Source organism: Bacillus rossius, chromosome 5 (assembly GCF_032445375.1).
Source record: "Bacillus rossius redtenbacheri isolate Brsri chromosome 5, Brsri_v3, whole genome shotgun sequence".
Classification (NCBI taxonomy): Eukaryota; Metazoa; Arthropoda; class Insecta; order Phasmatodea; family Bacillidae; genus Bacillus; species Bacillus rossius.
In genome coordinates, this window is record NC_086333.1 from 81242009 (window position 1) to 81261978 (window position 19970).

Below are 19970 nucleotides of genomic sequence, written 5' to 3' on the forward strand. Positions count from 1 at the left end.
GTAACGAATACATACGGGTAGGCTTTTTTTCGTTACTTTTCCACCTCTATACAGAACTGCTCCGACAGCGAGGAAGCAGGTCTGGTTCCGTGTCGCGCCGCGAGATGGTGCTGGCGGCGCGCGGACACGAAAGGGCCCGGCGCGGCGGTTCCCACGGTCCTCGCCGCAGAGAGGAGGAGTGGGGGAGCGAGCGGAGGGGCGGGTGAGGGGTGGTAGCCCCCCCTGCCAGGGGTGCTGGAGGGGGGAGAGCGCCGGAGGTGTGGACCGGCGGGCGGGCGCGCTCCGACAGTCAGTGTGCCGGGCGCGACCTGAGCACTTGCATGATGAGCTCTGCTGTGCTTCTGGCGGCGCTGTGCTGGGCGCTGGGCGCCGCGACGCCCCAGGGATCGCCGGCGTCGCTGCTGCTGCGGCGCCTGGAGACGCCGGGCGACCAAGAGGCCACCCCCACCACCACGCAGGTACGGCGCAGGCCAATTGTTGCCCCCGCGGCAATTCCGGATCCAGTATGACGGTCAGGCAGTGGCGTAGCCAGGATTTGTGTATGGAGGGTGTTAAGAAGCATAGCCCCCCCGTATTAAAGCGTAGGGGGGGGGGGGGGGGGTCCGGGGGTCCTCCACCGGGAAAATTTGGATTTTACATTTTAAGGTGTAAAATAGTGCTATTTTAGCAGTTTTCGGTTCGTAATTTTAAATATTGTAATGGTAAAAATTTTATTAATTTTAATATGAAATTTGTTTGAGTGATGAATAAGAAATTTAATTAAAGATTTGATGCTGGGGGGGGAGGGGTTGAACCCCTAACCTCCCCCCCCCCCCTGGTTACGCCCTTTGGTCAGGGCAGGGCCAAATCAAAATTTCTTTTACAATTTTAGTACATTTAGAATTGAAATATTTAGTTCACGTTACTTGTGGTTCAATAAGTCCTATTAACTGTAGCACTGCAGTAAAATAATACGTTATGGCGAATTATGTTAAGGAATTATAAAATAAGAAAATTATTTAGGGTTGGGGGGGGGGGAGGTATTTGCAGCTACGCCCACTCCCCCCCCCCACACCCTTTTTCTGGATCCGTCAGTGACCCACAAAAATGTAGCAAACAACACACAAGCGTTGTGCGTCAGTGTTTATAGCAAATATGCAGACAATTGTGGTGGTTGGTAAACGATAAATATGCGATAACTTACATTTGTGGTAATTTTATTTATTTATATCTTTTGGTGGCGAAGTAAAATTCGATACGCCTTTTCTTACGCTTAGCCACATTTAAAATCTATCTATATTCAAGGCCGGCATAGTACTTAGCTATGCCTACTTGTTGAAGTCAACACTTGTAAACTCGTGATTATCATGATAATTGTAGTCACCCGCGCGAAATAATAAGTTATTTCTTTGCGGCGCTTACAGGCTGGAGCATGTTAGTAAATACGTGGTTGCAACAATATAGGAGGTCTGGGATATATGCTTTATGCCTTGACATGCCTAGATAACGGGGCCTGATGCCTCTTAACATTTCATATTTAAAAAAATGAATTGAAGTTTAACAAAAGCATACGTGATAAGTATTAACCTATGAAAACAAACTTTTATGTTAACTTATTGTTCAAGTATGAAAGATAAACAAACTAATTCAAATGTAACTCGAGATTGGCATACACCTGCAGGAATGTAATTGAAGATTAAAAGTCATTCGTTGTCAATGTAAGATGAAATGATATAGTACCTATTAAATTAATACCAGTTACACATTCACAAATACACATTCTAACAGTATGTACGCAGCTAATTAGGCATTCCACTGATGCTTTTTAATCGATAGCTGGTATCTTGAAGAAACTATATAAAACTTTTGACCTTTTTTAATTCCCTTAAAAACATTTATTTCTTCAAATTTTCAGACCAACATCATAGCTGTATAAAATTTTGAACAGAATTTCAAATGTAATTATATACATGCATTAAAATTGAAATTTAAAGGAGGCAGAGGTATTAAAACATGAAATTGTTTTAAAAAAAAGTTTAACATTTATGCTGACCTAAACAGTTAATTGCAACGTATCTCGTTTGTTACAGTTAACCCATGATAAACTATGTATGCAAATGATAATTTAAATTTTCATGTAGCTAGCTGACATAAAAGCATGTGATTGAAATAAACAAACGTAGCCAATAAACAACTAGGTCTGTATCTAAATAATAAAATATGTAAAATACTAAACAAAATCCTCAATGAAAAACCTAATAAATTTGAATTATAAAAACAAAGCAACAAAACGTTCTATGAAATAAATAAATATTACTTCGAAGTTCATAAATATGTCCTGATAAAAGAAAATAGCAAGCATGATGTATCCTCTCAATTATATAATCATCTGACCTCCTGTGTTGTCTCATATCTCTTTCGAACTCTTGATGCGAAATCTAATTTTGAAATTCTGAGAACAGGTTAGTTAATGGCATTTTCGGTGTTAATTTATTTAACCTTGGTTCTTAAAATTTACCCGGGGGATATTGTTCTGGTAATCTAGAACTGGAGCCAGGAATTTTCCGCTTACAATTTGAACAAACTCTTTGGGTTTCATTATTGTTAGCGCATTCCATCGAGGTTACTGTTTGCCGTTATCTAGTTTCTGCATGAGAATAAATTGTAACAATGATTGGCTGCTTGCTTTTCGCGCGAAAGTACGAAGCTAAACGCCGATAACTATTCCAAACAATGCTTCTTATCATCTGAGTGTCCTTTAATAATAAAACCCCCTTAAAACATAATTGTTAGCTTCCTCACTGGGGTTGTTAGGGGCGTGGTACATTTGGCGCCTCCGTAGTTCGATGCCCGGGTCTGGCATTCGACGCTCGGGGTTCGACTATAGGGATAGGGAGGAAATAGTTGGGCGCTCTCTTCCTTTTGCTAACACACAACGGCTGTTTCTGCGTGCGCTGTTGCCAAATATAACGTATTTGAAATTTAAAGTATTCGATATATTTTTATTTATTTATCAAGTGAACATTTAAATAGTCGTACGTATCCGTATCAATAAATTTGTGTGAATTGTTAAAAAGAGGCGATGTATTACGGATTCATGAGCGTGGATGGTAGTAATAGGCCTGAAACATCTATTTATTCCTAAGATTGATTCTTAAAATTCTTCTCGTGCCCTCAGAATTCCAAAGGAGTGCATCCCCCTGAACTCGTTTGTAACTTGTTAGAGATCTGGCAACAGCGCGTGCCGTAAGGGGTTCTGAAATCTATCTGTGAGAACTTATGTACTTGTTCGCCTCCTTCAGATATTAATATTTTTTTCTGGAACAATGTGATACTTTATCATGCATTAAAAATAAAATATTTTTAACTTTAAACTTTATAGAAACTAATTGAAGTTTTTTTTCTTGTTATTTTAGTTTATTTTTTTACATTAGTCAAAACACCGCTCGTAGATAAGTGACTAGATGCACTCACACACAAGCTAAACTTCCTGTTTGATTGTGATGTGGTCAAATGTAAAAAAGAGGAGATAAATAAATGAACAGAGGTGAGAAGAGAGTCTGACACGAGCGAGGCAGCAAGCGCGCAGACTCTGCGAGCCAGCACGATGACGTCACCGCCGACCCACTTAGTACGGTATTCCAAACACGCCGGGGTCGAGGTAGCGAACAAGCGCTGCCTTGTTGGGATACAACCGTAACTTAAACCCGCGACCCGTATTCCAGACCGTGCCAAAAGACCGGGTCCCAGCCAGGGAAACCAGAAAACCCAACTGTTTTAATGAACCGTGTTCTGCGCGAGGCTAGAAACTGGTTTCCCACGCATTCTAGCTGATGTTTTGCCAACAACTTGTTCCTTCAAAAATTCCCGGAGATGCCCCCACCATCGCACGGATTAAATGATGTTATTCTAATTTTCTCGAGTACTTTTTTTATGTTGCGACTATTTCTTGTCATGACCATCAAAGTGTGCCAAATGTATTCCAAAATAATTTCGCCACCATTAAGTTTCTTCGGGCACGCCAATACATTTGGTACAACCCATGATATTTACGGAATTGAATATATATAGAAGTTAAATGGCGCCAGATTCGGGTCCGCCATCTCGAGGAAACAAACAAAAAAAAATTGGTTGTCTTTAAAGTTGGTTTACGGACGATAGTTTAACGTGACAACGTCATAACAAAACATTGATGAAATGATTGCATACTTTCATGAATAAAATTGAATCATTTGTATTGAATTATCACTATTTTGTATGGATCAAAGAATGAATGAAATGAAATATACATTTTAATTGATAAATTTACTTTTGTTTGCACTTATTAATTCAAATATGTTTACTACTTTAACGAAGAGATTATTTTAACTATAACTTTTATACATGTTTGGTATTTAACTTCTTCCAATCTGTGTTATTCTGTTAAGGATAGGACGATGATAGGAAAAGTAGGAAACGAATGGGAGTGTTTCAAGTTTAATGTGCCTCGAAAAAGTCAAATCGATGGTTGTTCCAATCGAGTGGAAGAGAGATAGATGCGGCGCAAGCGTACAATGAGCGTAACGGGACAACTTGCGTAACGGGACACTTTTTCGTGCTTGCAGCCGGCGTTCATCTATTTATTAGACGTCGTCACGTCAAAAAGTGAGCTCTGCGCAAGCGCGGAATTTGGGCAGGAGATCGGCAGTTGATAGGACACCAAATTCCGTGCCCTGAAAACAAGTGACTGGCCGTGTCCTATCGTGTCCTATTGGAATACTGTAAGGGAACAGGTGTGTTGGAATACCCGCCTTAGTGGCCGCACTGACTCAGCGGCGCGCCGTCGCAGTCAAATGGGACACTTCACTGGTCTCGTCCACTTGTTCCTTGTTGCCAGGGACAAGATTACATAATTAATTGGGACTAAACCAAAATGAAACCGAAAAGCCATGTCAATACCCCCATATAACACCCAAAATTCAAACTAATACGCCACAAATGCAATTAAAAATCGTGGAGCTAATCAGCATTTTCAATCAAAACTTAACTCTAATGACAAATACCTAATCTTTTAAGTATTGTACTAAGTGAGGTAATTTATTAAGCATGGCATTTGTAGCAGAATATAAATAATTTTTTTTTAATCAAACAATCTATACATTGCATACCGCCAATGGGGGTGAATATGTGAACACAGACTTGTTGGCGACATTAAGGGATCTGGGAATTCAGTACCAGACCACTTTCCCCCACACACCTGAACAGAATGGAGTAGCTGAAAGACTAAATCGCACCCTTGTGGATAAGGCATGCTGTCTTCTCATTGAGGAAGGGTCCAACTAAAAAAAAATTATTGTGAATACCTAGTCGATATAAATTGTTTATAAACTTTTCAAGTGTATTTATGTAAGTGAAGTTATATTCCTCTATGTATGATTGATTTGCATTATAAATTTCTACATTATTATTTAATAAAAAAAATTAATATATCAGAGTAAACTTTCAGCATATTTATTGATTTTCATTATTAATTAAAATTTATCTCGAGTATTTTACTACCTAAATTAAATCATTTATAATATCACTTCAATCCTTCTATTATTATTTTTCTTTCAGAAACTTGCACAATATGTAAATTAGAACTTTTTTCACGGAGAGTCAAGCTAAATTCATAAAAAATTTTATTGCAGATTTCTAATAAATAATAATTTTTGAAAAAAAAATAGAGGTACGCGTAAAACTAGAAATATTATTTAGAGAAAGAGTGATTTTTCTCGCAAAGTTTAACGGTCTAGTCATCTAAAAGACGTTTTGATCCTGTGGAAGGCACATCTTTCCCCGCTGGTCCCGGTATGGCGAAGGCCCGTTCCGATTTCGTAGGGACCGGAAAAATTCGCGGTATCAATGACCTCCAAGATGAACTCCATAGTTCTGCGTACACTCGGTCAAATATCACCCACTCATTGGCTGCTGTCTTGTGAGACGTCCCAACGTAGCAGCCTGTGATTCGATAAAGCTTTGGTTGGGTGTTTCTCATTGGCCCAGCGTCATCCAGGTGAGTTGTGAGCTAATAGCAGAGGCAGCACTGAGGTATAACTATTTGTATTTTAGCCTATCGCGAAATGAATTCCCGAATTTTTCCGGTCTCTACGAATTCGACTAGGCCAGCGAAGACTGCAGCTACTCTGTAGAGACGCGATTATTTTGGGGGGTTTTCTCGCTCCGAGATGGACCACACTAGAGCCACTTCAGAGCAATCATTGGGTAACATGATACCAGGAACTTTTCATTCGTGGGACTGTGTCGCGCATGATTGGGTTAAAACTTCTCCTCTTGTTCATCGCTGGCTCAAAGTCGTGCATGCTGTGCCAAGAGAACTCCAAGCCAGCCATTAAGGGTGGATTACTGCTAGTGAGGTGCAGTAAGGGTGACTCTGGAAGGTGTTTCCAGCGCGGTATCGCCTCTAAGCGCAGGGCTCGTCGTACATAGGGTGACTGTGAGAGTTGTGCGACGACATTAATATCATATGGCGGTTAAATAAGATAAAGATGTGTTGCAAATTCCTTGAGTGCTTTCAAGAATGTGCACCCTATGCTTATAGATCATTTAGAAAACACTCGTTTTAGTCATTTACACTGTTTTAAAAAAGACAGTTTAAAAAAAGGGGGTTGTCTGTAAAGTCGGTTTACGGACGATAACTTCACGTGATAACGTCATAAGAAAACATTGATGAAAAATTGCATAATTTTTTAATTTTCAAAAATTATTTACAGTTTTTGCAAGTTTAATTTAAATAATTTGTTTAAATTTAATCACGAACAATTAGTTAAATAGCCCGCCTTAACCGGTTTGATATTATAGAAGATTTCTCGCACGGTGGTTGGCCGGTTCTTGCACGCTCGGCAAAAACTGTAAATAATATTTGAAAATTAAAAAGTAAGCAATTTTTCATCAATTTTTTTCTAATGACGTTATCATGTAAAATTGTCGTACGTACACCGACTTTACAGACAACCCCTCCCTTTTTTTAATACCTACAATTACTATGCAATGCGTATTTTATAGTAATTTAGGACTTATTTTACTAACGTGATGAAACAAATTTGTTGTGTGATTATTTTTTCCCGTAAAAATTGCGAAAAAGGTTTTCACTTCTGTCGGCAGTACTCATGACTGCTTTGAAAAAAATTTTTCCCTGCTCCATGACTCGCACAGAAAACAAGAGTGTTGTATTGTTTGGAAGCTTGTGGGTGCTCAGGAAGACTGTGCTGCGGCGGTTGGGAAGCCATCTTTTCACAGACGAGAGAGCCAAACGCCCGATCGTGCATCTTCGGTGTTTTTTTTTGTTCATTGTAAATAAATATGGCGGTGTTGATAAAAGGATACTAATGGTTAGAGACCCGGAAAATTCGCGGGTTCAATGACCTCCAGGATAGACTCCAATATCCTCTACACACTCGGGCAAATGCCAACTGTTCATTGGCTGCTGACTTGTGAGTCGTCTCGACTGGGTGGCCTGTGATTCGACACTTCTATGAGTGAGGGTCTCTAATTGGCCCTCAGTCCTCCAGATTAACAGTGAACCAATGACAGAAGCACTACTACGGTATAATTATTTGAATTTTAGCATAACACGAAATGAACCCGCGAATTTTACGGGTCTCTACTAATGGTTAGAGACCTGCAAAATTCGCGGTTTCGATGGCCTTCAGGAGAAACTGCACATTCTCCTGTACACTCGAGCAAATAACGCAAGTTCATTGGTTGTTGACTTGTAAGTCGTCTCACCTGGTTTGTCTGTGATTCGATCCTTCTTTGCTTGAGGGTTTATAACTGGTTGAGATTCGCCAAGATGAACAGTAAGCCAATAGAAAAATTATCTACGAGGTAGGCATATATGGGTTTTAATTCTAGCCTATCACCGAATGAATCCGCGAATTTTGCAGGTCTCTACTGTTGGTCAATTAGGTTAGGTTAGCTACATTATATGTAAATAGGGACCAGAAAAATTCGCGGGTTCAATGACCTCCAGGATGAACTCCATAGTTCTACGTACACTCCGTCAAATATCACCCACTCATTGGCTGCTATCTTGTGAGACGTCCCAACGTAGCAGCCTGTGATTCGATAAAGCTTCGGTCGGGTGTTTCTCATCGGCCCGGAGTCATCCAGGTGAGTTGTGAGCCAATAGCAGAGGCAGCACTGAGGTATAACTATTTGTATTTTAGCCTATCGCGAAATGAAATCGCGAAATTTTCCGGTCTCTAATTATAAATACTTAAAAACATTGTGGACGGTTGATTTGGTTAGGATAGCTGCATTAAAGATACGGAAACAGAAAAGCGATTATGAACTTCGGGGAACTTCGGGTTTTGGCCCTCTCGTCTGTGAGAAGAAGGCTTCTTGCGGCGGTCAGCGGGGACCGCTGCCCTCAGCCCTCGCGCCAGTGTCTCGGCCGTCGTGGCCATGGGCGCCATTAGACTAATGGGGTAATGGCCGCCAGTTGCCCGCGCGTCGGCCGACCTGCCTCGGCGCGCCGGCGCAGACACCGCGCCGCGTCAGCACAGAACTGCGTTTGCGTTCCAGGTCTTCTTCCTGCCTCTGACAATTACTCGGCGCGTCTTTCATTGAGTGAGGGCCCTCACACTGTATCTGTGTCGGCGAGGCGAGATTATACGTAGAGCCACGGATTTTTCGCGCATTCATTTAGTCGCAAGCTAGAATGCAAACCTCCACACTGTCGCACTGTGTTCATGATTGGACCGCAGTTATCTGGACACGCCCCTCTACGACCGTGAGCCAACGATGTCTAGCTAGGAGAGAAGTAAACGAATCAGGTAGTGTCAAATAACAAGGATAAAAATGTTGTCGCTAATAAATCAACCAATGGGAAAGTAAACATGGGTCGAGCACACATAACTTTGAATTCTATCCTGAGGCCAGAGGAATCCGCGAAATTTCCGGGACTCTAATTATACGTTTGGTGTTTCTAGCGCGGTATCGTCACCACTAAATTCTTTATAGTTTTTGACGTGACAACGTCTAATAAATCGATTAACGCCGTCTGCACGCACGAAAAAGTGTCCCGTAACGCACATTGACCGTTACGCTCATTGTAAGCTTGCGCCGCATCTATCTCTCTTCCACTCGATTGGAACAACCATCTATTTGACTTTTTCGAGGCACATTAAACTTGAAACACTCCCATTCGTTTCCTACTTTTCCTATCATCGTCCTGTCCTTAACAGGATAACACAGATTGGAAGAAGTTAAATAGCAAACATGTATAAAAGTTATAGTTAAAATAATCCCTTCGTTAAAGTAATAAACATATTTGAATTAATGAGTGCAAATAAAAGTAAATTTATCAATTAAATTGTAGATTTAATTTCACTCCTTCTTTGTATACATACAAAATAGTGATAATTCAATAAAAATTATTCAATTTTATTCATAGAAGTATGTAATCATTTCATCAATGTTTTGTTATGACGTTGTTACGTTAAACTATCACACGTAAACCGACTTTACAGACAACCAATTTATTTTTGTTTCGTTTATGTTCCCGGTCTCTGAGAACAGCCGCTCACTGTAAACGGAACTGGCGGGACAACAGAGGTACACTTCAGCGATGCGCGACATTTCAGGATACCTAGAACAATTGCGGCTCCACCACTGAAATGGGTCATCATTGCGCTTTATCACCGGTAACGCACAGTAGGACTTAAGTTCACGAGCTGCCATTGACCTTAATATTGAATATCTTCTATTTTTCTTGATGCAAATTTTTAGTAGCATTGCCGAAAAATTCCTGTGTGTTGCTGTTTCTGTATCGTCTTCATCGATGGAGGTGCTATGTAGATGATCTTTGCCGTTTTCGCTTTTGTCATCACTAGAGACCTGGAAAATTCGCGGTTTCGATGGCCTTCAGGATAGACTGCACATACCCCTGTACACTTGGGCAAATAACGCAAGTTCATTGGCTGCCGAGTTGTAAGTCGTCTTAGCTGGTTTGTCTGTGATTCGATCCTTCTTTGGTTGAGGGTTTATAACTGGTTGAGATTCCTCCAGATGACCAGTAAGCCAATAGCAAAATTATCTAAGAGGTATATGTGTTTGATTTCTAGCCTATCACCGAATGAATCCGCGAATTTTGCAGGTATCCAGTCATCACTCATGCTATTTTTCTAAGATTCCAATAAAAATTCAGACCTAATGGTGATGAGATCCTCTGTCTCGAAAAACTGTTGCATATATCTTGGATCCAACAATGTAGCCAGGGTGATGACTTTGTTATGCTCCAAGTCGAACCTACTCTTTAAATAATTTTCCAGCTGGACTTTAATTTGGATGATTACTTTGTTTTCATCATTGTAAATTTCTAGGTATTTCAGTAAGGTTTTCAGATGAGGTATTACTTCAGAACACCGAAGAGCATCTTGAACCTATAATCTTGGTAATTTCTTCAAATGGGTTCAGCAATTCAATGCTTTAAGTATTTTCCACTTTTCATTAGGCAAATTTTTGTAATTTACTGATGTTTCAGCCAGGTATAAATAAACATCCCGTTTTTTGTTCTAAAAGGGGAGATATCACATACATAGTACGTGGAATTCCATCTGGTACATACGGCTTGGACAAGCTGGTGTTCTCATAAATTTAGTTCTTGTTACAAATCACTAAGTTTTGACTGAATTTGATTAGAATGGTTAAAGTGTGTGACAATTCGTCTCTGTTTTACAAGTATTTGTGCCATGGTATCATGTTTCAAAGCAGTGTTGATTGCCAGTTGTATAGTATGTATGAAACAAGGTACTCTCTTGAAAACTGAATCGTCAATTGCTTTCGTCCAATTTCTGCCGTTGTCTCGCACAACGGCGTGCATATTGGTCGTATCTATATCCCACAAAGTGGGAATTTCTTCTAAACAGTTTTCTTATATTATTGGCAGTATGTGTTTTAGGGAAATATTTCATGTGAAATACTGCGTGATGGTATTTGAATCTATCGTTAAGCCAGCGAGCTCTAAAACTAAAAAAAAAAAAATTCCTTGTTATTTATGTTTGTCCACATGTCAGTAGTGACTGAAATTGCAGCTGCACTCAGCACTCCTCCTCGTATTTCAGATTTAGTCTCTTCGTAAAGTCGAGGAATGATGTTCTCTGTGAAATACTTTCTGCCCGTTGTGTTATATTTTGGTTTAACTTTTCTCATAAAGTTTTCTAAAGCCAGTATTTTCGACAATTGACAGATGCTGGTTGTCGAGTGCAATCATCTCACCAATAGCGATATTGATGTCTCTTGATCTGGAGTCTTCGCGTGACAGTTGAACAGCAAAACTATCTGGAATATTTCGCTGGCTTTTCTGACGTAAACTGACCTCTGACGACACTGAAGTTGACGGAGTAGGCACTGTTGTAGGTAGTTCTGCTTGGATTCGCGACTGGGAGGAATCGTCTGTGGTCGAACATTTGATCGCAGAACCTAACTGAGGTATCAGGGTTGGATGTCGGTGTTTAATATGGTTGTTCATACTTGTAGTATTTGCTGCTTTTCCCTGCCCATCACGAGAAGTTATCATTCGGCACCGTTTACACTTGATTTTACGGGAATCATTGTCCAATTGGTCATGGAAAAAAAACCATGCACGGGACTTTCTTTTTGACATGATTAAAATTTAATTGATCTTTTTTCACTTTAATTAACAATAACGGTATTGTCTTTATTCTTTTACAAAAACAATCAAGAAACAATGCCAAGTTAAAACAAAAAAAAATGTTCCGACACGCTCGCAGGCGGCGGTTGCGACTTGGCGCGCGAATCGGCTGTAAACGAAGCGTCACGGAAATTGCCGAATACTCCCGAAACCGTGATCGGCTTGGCCGACCAGGTCTGCTTCTTTACAACCAACTAATCGGCCAGTTGCGACGTTTCGGGAACTGAGATCTGTTCCCGTCCTCGTGGCACGAACGAGAGACCGTTCAGAGAACGTGTTAGTTTCGACGACGATGGACGCCGGTGAACCACGACGGACCGACAGGCCGAGCCACGAAGCTGTTCTCTTCGCGCGTGACGCGTCAGCAGGGAGCTGCAGTGAGCCCGGTCAGAAGTGGGGACCTGCGACGGGTCGCGGCGAGCCGTCCTCAGTGCCCCCATTTCCGTCAACCCCGTCCCCCGTCACGGGGCGTGTACGGACAGGTTTCCGCGAGTCCGGACCCGGTCTTCGCCTCCGGCGATGTGGCCGTGAATCTTCCACATCGACGCCTCCCGCCGCTGGGCGCGAGTCAGAATAACCTAGAGGTGTAAAAGTAACGAAAAAAAGTGTACCCGTATGTATTCGTTACTATAACAATTAGTACTCGTTACTTTCGTATCGTTAGTCGTTACTTCTGATACCGCATGACATGCTATGTTATGTAACAGCAACGAATCGAGTCGTATTTCGTACGCGTACAGTATGACGTCGCATAAATAATAATAAATCGAATATAAACGATTAAAAATATTTGGTAATTAACAGCTTTTGTTAACCAAGAAATAATTAAATCTCATTAGAGCGGCTTTATTATAATATATCTTTTAAGATAAGAACAAAAAACGTGAAAATACGCGATAATAAAAAACAAAAACATACATATTTATAATTTGTAAAAAATAATTTCTTACGTTGTTTCTGTTACAATCTCAAACTTTGTCTACACACACAATACCTTTAATAAACTGTAAAAAACTTGGACGATGAATTTCCAAATTATACTTTTCTTAATAAACAAACAAACATCGTTCTTTGTAACGAATAAGCGCGCGCATGCGTAAAACATACGAAAAATGCGAGTAACGAAATGCATTCGTGTGTAACGTTTCGTTACTCGTTACTAGATGCCGCACCCGTTACTTAGTAACGAATACATACGGTTTGCTACAGCTCTAGAATAACCACGCGCAGCACGACAGGTCTGACAAATCACGGGAACCCATCGGTAAAAAAAAAGTTGACACAGGACGAACGACCATGACTGGCCGATTAGTTGGTTGTAAAGAGGCAGACTATGGTCGGCCAAGCCGATCACGGTTTCGGGAGTATTCGGCAATTTCCGTGACGATTCGCGCGCCAAGTCGCAACCGCCGCATGCGAGCGTTTCGGAATATTTTTTTTTTGTTTTGCATGCTGTGTTCGTCTGTGCTTTCGTCGTTGCGGCGTTCAAAAATATTTGTTCGGTCGCATCGCTGGGTTCTCCTGTGCGTCTCTTGATGGGTTGTCGTTTTGTTGGCCACATTATCTGTTCATTGTCATCGTTGGGCTCGTCTGTTGTTCGCTGTGTTCCAAGGTAGTTTTCATTTTCTGTTATTGTTGCAACTAACTGTCCTTCCAGGGAATTTTCTGTAGGTACTGTCTAGGTTTTTAATTTTTTGAAATCGGTTGATTTTTGGCTTCTTCTTTGTGTGATTGCATTTTAATTTTTTTTGTCCATTATTGAGGTTTTTATACTACCTACAGTGTAACAATCAATGGCGTATGTAAAAAAAAACCACCTTAAATCAGAACTGATGTGGCCTCAAACCTAACGACGAGCAATGAATGAAAACGTGTGGTGGGGGGGGGGGGGGGATCACGACTGTAGATAATTAAGCGTTTCTAAAACTCGTGTCGCAAGGTTTCTACATGCTGGAAATGCCATGGAAGTTATTGGTCACGGGAATGTAGGAGATTTACTTGAAATCCTTGAGAAACCACGGAAATTCCAAGTGGTAGTAATTGGAGCGGAAAATTTCATGCTGCAGTCTGCAATCACCCTGACTGCGATTTTTTTTTTCGTACAGTGTCTTCGCGCTTTTTTATTCACGCTATAAAATGGCGTATAAAAGGTTATAGGCCAGCTATGTGAATGGTAAACTGCTGTATTTTCATAATTTTTTTTCTGTTGAAATACTCCATAAATAAAAACTGTGGTATCACTGTCTTTTTAAACAATTCTGCCGTTTGGAACACGCCAAATCTCTGAAGGAAACATGACAATCATAACAAGTAGCGCCATCTACGCGGGAAGTGCAGGGACTGTCTCAACAGCGCTCTCTACGCTGCTGGTTGAACAAGGAGGAACGCGAGCGTTCTGGTAGCAAATATAAAATTCAAGGCATTTACAGCCGACTGTACAGGATACCTATATCTATTTTCTGAAGCAAACATAAGCGCACGCTCTCTGTCTTATTCTTTCATTAATCTCGGTTTTATATTTTTTGGGGGGTTGGAAAGGGGGGGGGGAATTCATCTAAAAAAGAGGGGAACTAAAAAGAGCCTAACAACGTTCATAGCTTTAACTCTTTTTGGCCAAGTGCCTATTCCCTGTCCTTTTAGTGTCAGAAACGTGTCCCAACAATGTCACGAAAAGTTGCATTAAAATTCGGCCTTGAGATGTTGCTGTCGTCGCGCCCGAAGATGTGTTTCACTCCTGAAACTGTGTGAAAGGCTGGTGGTTAAAGCGGGAAGCTGGGAGTGGGTGGGGGGAAGGCGCGGTCCAGCGCCCGGGAGGGGATGGGTGGGAGGGGAGGGAGGCTGGAGGAGAGCCGTGGGAACCTCCCACGGCCCTGAGTGGACGCCGCGGGACTCCGGTAGCACACCTGGGGCCGCGCGCAGGTTCACACGACCCCCTCCCCCTCTTCCGACTCCCAGCCGCGCGGCGTTGCCAGCTCGCACCGCGCTCTTCGCCATTCCCCCCCGCCGCGACTGCCCGGGCTAGCAGCACGCGGTCTGCACAAGAACCACGCCATTTGAGAACTGCTACAACACTTCCGTGGAAACCACGATGGCGTCTTTTAATTACGACTCCATTGAAATAAAAAATTGAAATATGATGATGCTGTTAATGAATTACCTACAGCAAGAAAATGTATTAAAAAAAATGGGGAGTGTTGTCTGTAAAGTCGGTTTACGGACGATAACTTTACGTGATAACGTCATAAGAAAACATTGATGAAAAATTTCATACTTTTTTTTTAATTTTTCAAATTATATTTACAGTTTTTTTTGCAAAATTTAATTTAAATAATTTGTTTAAATATAATCACTAACAATTAGTTAAAAAAAAAAAAGCCCGCCTTCACCTTATTTGATATTATAGAAGATTTTCTCGCACGGTGGGGGGCCGGTTCTTGCGCACGCTCAGCTCAGGCGGAACGTGACAATGAGTCGTGCTTTTTTCGTGCGTGCAGCCGGCGTTCATCGATTTATAAGACGTTATCACGTCAAAAAAATTATTCGATTTTTTTTTCGTAAATAAAATGTTTGAGATACAATTGAAACAAATTTTCATTTCGTTTTAATTTTGTGTCTACAACTGTTGAGCTCTTTTGCTTAGATCTGGCAACAGGGCAAGCTGAAACAAGGACAGAGATCGTGCACTGTAAAGAGAGAGGAAATGTCCATTAAATGCACTCTGCAAACTATAGCTACGGCCACACAGAGCGCTGTGTTCGCTATGTTCGCTTCGCGAGCAATATATAGCCAGGCATATTTAAGGGGGTGCCTCCCAGTTCAGGTCAAGTATTTATATTTACAGTAATTTCAGATAAACGTGTACACATTTTCAATTTCTTTAACTTTTACGAAATGAAAAATGTTTACAGTGCATACTTTTTGCATAATTAGCTGCCAAAGTTACATTTTTAACGTTTTTGGGTTGTACAAATAAGGAGTTTTTAATTTATTGAAAAAATGAAAATTTTAGGTTTAACTGCAAAACCACTGGCTCCTTCAAGAAATTGTTTGAATTTCTTTCAGAAAATATTTTATTAATTTTACCTGGCATTTGACAATTCTCAAATTTGTTACGATTTTGACAGCCAAGAAACATGAAATGAGTTTTTGTGATAGAAATGCAAACCATATCATGAAGTAGCCAGTGGAAATGCAGATAAACCTAAAAAGTTCCAGTTCTGCAATAAATTAAATTCTCTTTATTTGTACAACCCAAAAACGTTAAAAATGTAACTTTGGCAGCTAATTATGCAAAACGTATGCGCTGTATAAATTTTTCATTTCGTGAAAGTTAAAAAATTGAAAAAGTCTAAAAGTTGATCAGTGATTAACTTAAATATAAAATCTTGACCTGAAATGGGAGGCACGTTAAGGTATCAGACAACACCGAGCTATGTTCGCTATGTTGAGATCCGGGCGACATCGCCTGGTGTTTGCTTCTCGGCTGTTTTTTCTAAACGTTGCTGACTTCGCGCATGCGCAGATAATAAATCCTTTTTTTTTTTTCGCACGGAATTGGGCTGTTCTTCTAAGTTTGATTTTTTTTTATGAAGTTTTGCTTCTCTGAGTAGCTATTTTGCTTTAAATAATTCATGTCGATGGAAAAGTTAATTGAAGACGTGTACGAAAATAGGCACGTTTATGGAATAAATCAACGGAAGAACATAGAACGCAAGATATGCCTGGGATTTAATTCCAAGGGAAATGCTATCAAGCAGAGTTGCGTTTATTCTGAAATAATCCATTTATTTTGGCTTCGTCCTCGCACGCAATTACTTCATCAAATGATTAAATTATTCAATTTTTTTAAAAATTAACTTCGAGAACTCATTTCTTTTTACGTTCACATACTGCGAGAGTCAGCAGAATATTACAATCGTCGTAATCATATCCCAATCTACGGATAGTCTCCGATATCGCGAACCAGACTATTCTGTCTGGCCGCCTGGCACAGCGAACATAGCGAACATAGCGAACATAGCGAACATGTCGAACATCGCTTAGATACCTGTGTGGCCTCGCCTTAAGGCCCCCGCCCAGCCGGGCACACACACGGTGAGCCAGAGCTTCAGGAAAAACAACGCGATTTCAAAACTACTCAAGATATCCGAGTGGGGTCCGCTTACGAAAAGCATTTAAGAGTTCGCCGAGGGCCGAAAAGTACTTTTGATTTCGGATTAAGTATTTAAACTGTATTTATAGAAGAGTTAAAATGGCAAAAACGAAAGATTTCAGAGTAATTTTTAGGATTAAAACAACCAGTACAGATTCTTGTAAGCACTTAGGGACTTGCAGTACACCTGTACCTTCATTTCTTCACCATATAATGTTACGGTCACCGCTCAAATTTCACAGTTTTCCTGTGACTACGAGGAGACTGCGCGCCAGTCCAGAGGCTATATCGCGCTAGAAGCACCATCATCTCGCCTCACCAACACACATACACCCCTGACGAGGCGGGCCCCTTAAGGAGGCCGTCTGATCGGGGTGTATATGTGTATATGTGTAAGGCTGGTATTTCCAGCGCGTTATCGCCTCTAAGCGCAAGGCTCTGAACTGGCACGCATTCTTGTCTTCGTGCATAGGACAGCTGTGAAATTTGAGCGGTGACCTTTAATATTTTATGGCGGAGAAATGAAGATAAAGGTGTAATGCAAGTCCCTTAAGTGCTTTCAAGAATCTGTACTGGTTGTTTTACGCCTAAAAATTACTCTGAAAACACGCGTTTTAGCCATTTTAACTCTTCTAAAAACACAGTTTAAAAACTTAATCAGAAATCAAAAGTACTTTTCGTCCCTCAGCGAACTCTTAAATGCTTTTCGTAAGCTGACCCCTTTTCGGATATCCTGAGTAGTTTACAAATCGCGTTGTTTTTCCTGATGCTCTGCGCACCGCGTGTGTGCCCGGGGTAGGCGGGGGCATCAAATGATCAGACGCGCTGTAGCGGCGTGGACATTGTTGCGACACATCTGGAAGAACCCCGCTGCGCGCTCCTGATTGGTCGAGGAGCGCAGCGTCGTGACTGGCCGCGTTCCCTTCGTCGCGACTCGCCACAGGGACACTTTCACTCGGCACTAGACCGTGTCCATCCTTGCTTTGCCATTCGCTCTTTTCTCTCTCCAACACACGATATCTGCCATTAGAGCTGTCCTTCTTTCGATCGCTCTGTTGCCAAATATAAACCATAGAGCACAGCAGTTTTAGACACTACTTAATAATGTAATGATTTTTTTTAACTTATCTGAAACATTCTATGTATTTTGTTAAGGAATATACGGAATGGGAATTTCAGAAATACCTTTTCTTCAAGAGCGTGCGCAGTATTTCATTTCGGAGGAATGGGGGATAGAACCACTTTGTTCGCTATTTGCTTTCTTTTTATTTTCGTTTTGTTGGTGGGAATGATAGATATTTTAAAACTTCGTAAAGGGAGAGGGGACATGTACCCCATCTCAAACTTTCCACTCCCCTTGCGAACATTCCTAATTTTCTTGTATTTTATCAAGATTATGAACTGACATAAATCAAATTTTGCTTCTAAGTTGACTTGGTTTCAATCGTTGTTAAAAACTCAGTACACAGCTGCTTTAAAGGTGATGTTGTAAAATAACACACACAAAGAATTTTTTACTTAAACTAAAGGTTGAAATCAGATCTAAAATGTTCCGCGGTCTGGTAGCGGATCGGCTGAGAAAACTGGGTTTGACAAATTGTTGAGCTACTTGGTGATGTAATGTACTTAGTGTTGCGCTGAGTGGTGATGGAGCGTACTGCATGTTGAGCTGAGTGGTGCTCTTGTGATGTATGTTGAGTAGAGTGGTGATAGAGTATACTGCATGTTGAGATGAATGGTGATGTTGTGTACTGCACGCTGACATCTTGAGCTGAGAGGTGATGGTGTATGCTTCATGTTGAGCTTGAGTTGTGATAGTGTGTGCTGCATGCTGAAGATGAGTGATGATGGTGTATTTTGCATGTTGGGTTCAGTGGTGATGGTGTGAACTACTTTTTGAGCTGAGTGGTGGTGAAGTGTACTGAATGTAGAGCTGAGTGGTGATGGAGAGTATTGCATGTCGAGCTGAGTGGTGGTAGAGTGTACCGCATGTCGAGCTGAGCGGTGACGGAGTGGACGGTTGCAGGCGACTCCCAAGCTGCCCAGGCCCGAGCTGTACAGCCTGCACGTGGTGTCGCACGTGACCTACAGGTTCGCCACCACAGTCATCTCGAGCAGGGTCGCCAACCCCGCCAACGCATCCCAGGAGGTGTTCTTCTCCGTGGTGCTGCCCGAGACGGCCTTCATCTCCGGCTTCCTCATGTGAGTGCGAGCTGCTGTCCTGATTGGAGGGTTCCTCTAGCGCAGTGAGGGCTTTAGTTGTTATTATGGTAATTATCTAAAGATAACTATTGTGCTTGTACTGTAGTTATGGTACATCATCCATATTTCTTCGTAAGTTGTTGCTCATTTGTCTTTTCTTCTTACGTATTTATGTGCGCCATTACTATTTAAGAGGGCGGTAAAGGGCTTCATTTAGAGCTGTTTTATGGGTCAATGCGACGGCAAGTAGAGGTCAAACCAGTTAATGCAGATGAATGAGATTTTTACACATCATTGAGGAAAGGTACAATGACTGATCCCAGTTGTCAGAATGCGGTTAATGTTATTAATACGCAAAATTAATTAGTAAAAAGGTTTATATTAGCGCAAATTTGACAACTTGCAGAAAATAAAGTAATCGCCCGCAGAGGTTTTGCTTGGATGTTTCTTATTTGACCGTGCAAGCCGGCATTGTAGTTCTCCAAACAGTTTCTGTTGCACTCCATTCGCAATATTTTACATTTCCCGAAACATTTTTGGTTTGACATGCAGTTGGCTAACAGTTTGGAATCCGCTAAAGTTTTAGGCATATATATATATATATAACAAAACAAATATATATATATATTTGTTTTGTTAAATATAATTTAAATATTTCAAATAGATCGATGCAAGTCTGATGCAGTTAAGTATAAACAGCATACATACTTCCAGTGTTACGTGTAAAATATGCAGCTCTTGTTTTCTCTCTCTCTCTCTATTTCTCACAAGTTAATAATAATGGAGCAGCCTATCTTTTTACAACATGTCCTTAAGTGAATTGCTACATTTATTGTTTTTTTTTTGTTAACTAATTTGGGTACTTCAGTTCTTGTATGGCCAAATAAATCAAGAAGGTTACATATTATTATTTTTTAACATTCCAGTTCTCTTTTATTAAAC

At 41.0% G+C, this 19970-nt stretch overlaps 1 protein-coding gene across 2 annotated transcripts in view; it reads left to right on the forward strand.

The window, feature by feature from the left end:
- The first annotated feature begins 304 nt into the window (after nt 1-304).
- Nucleotides 305-19970, forward strand: part of LOC134532113 (inter-alpha-trypsin inhibitor heavy chain H4-like) — a 63001-nt gene continuing 43335 nt past the window's right edge. For both annotated transcript variants that reach the window (XM_063368428.1, XM_063368429.1), the window contains exons 1-2: nt 305-458; nt 18853-19028. In XM_063368428.1, coding sequence (XP_063224498.1) covers nt 321-458; nt 18853-19028 — 314 coding nt within the window. In that variant the 5' untranslated portion in view covers nt 305-320. The remainder of the gene's footprint in view (nt 459-18852; nt 19029-19970) is intronic.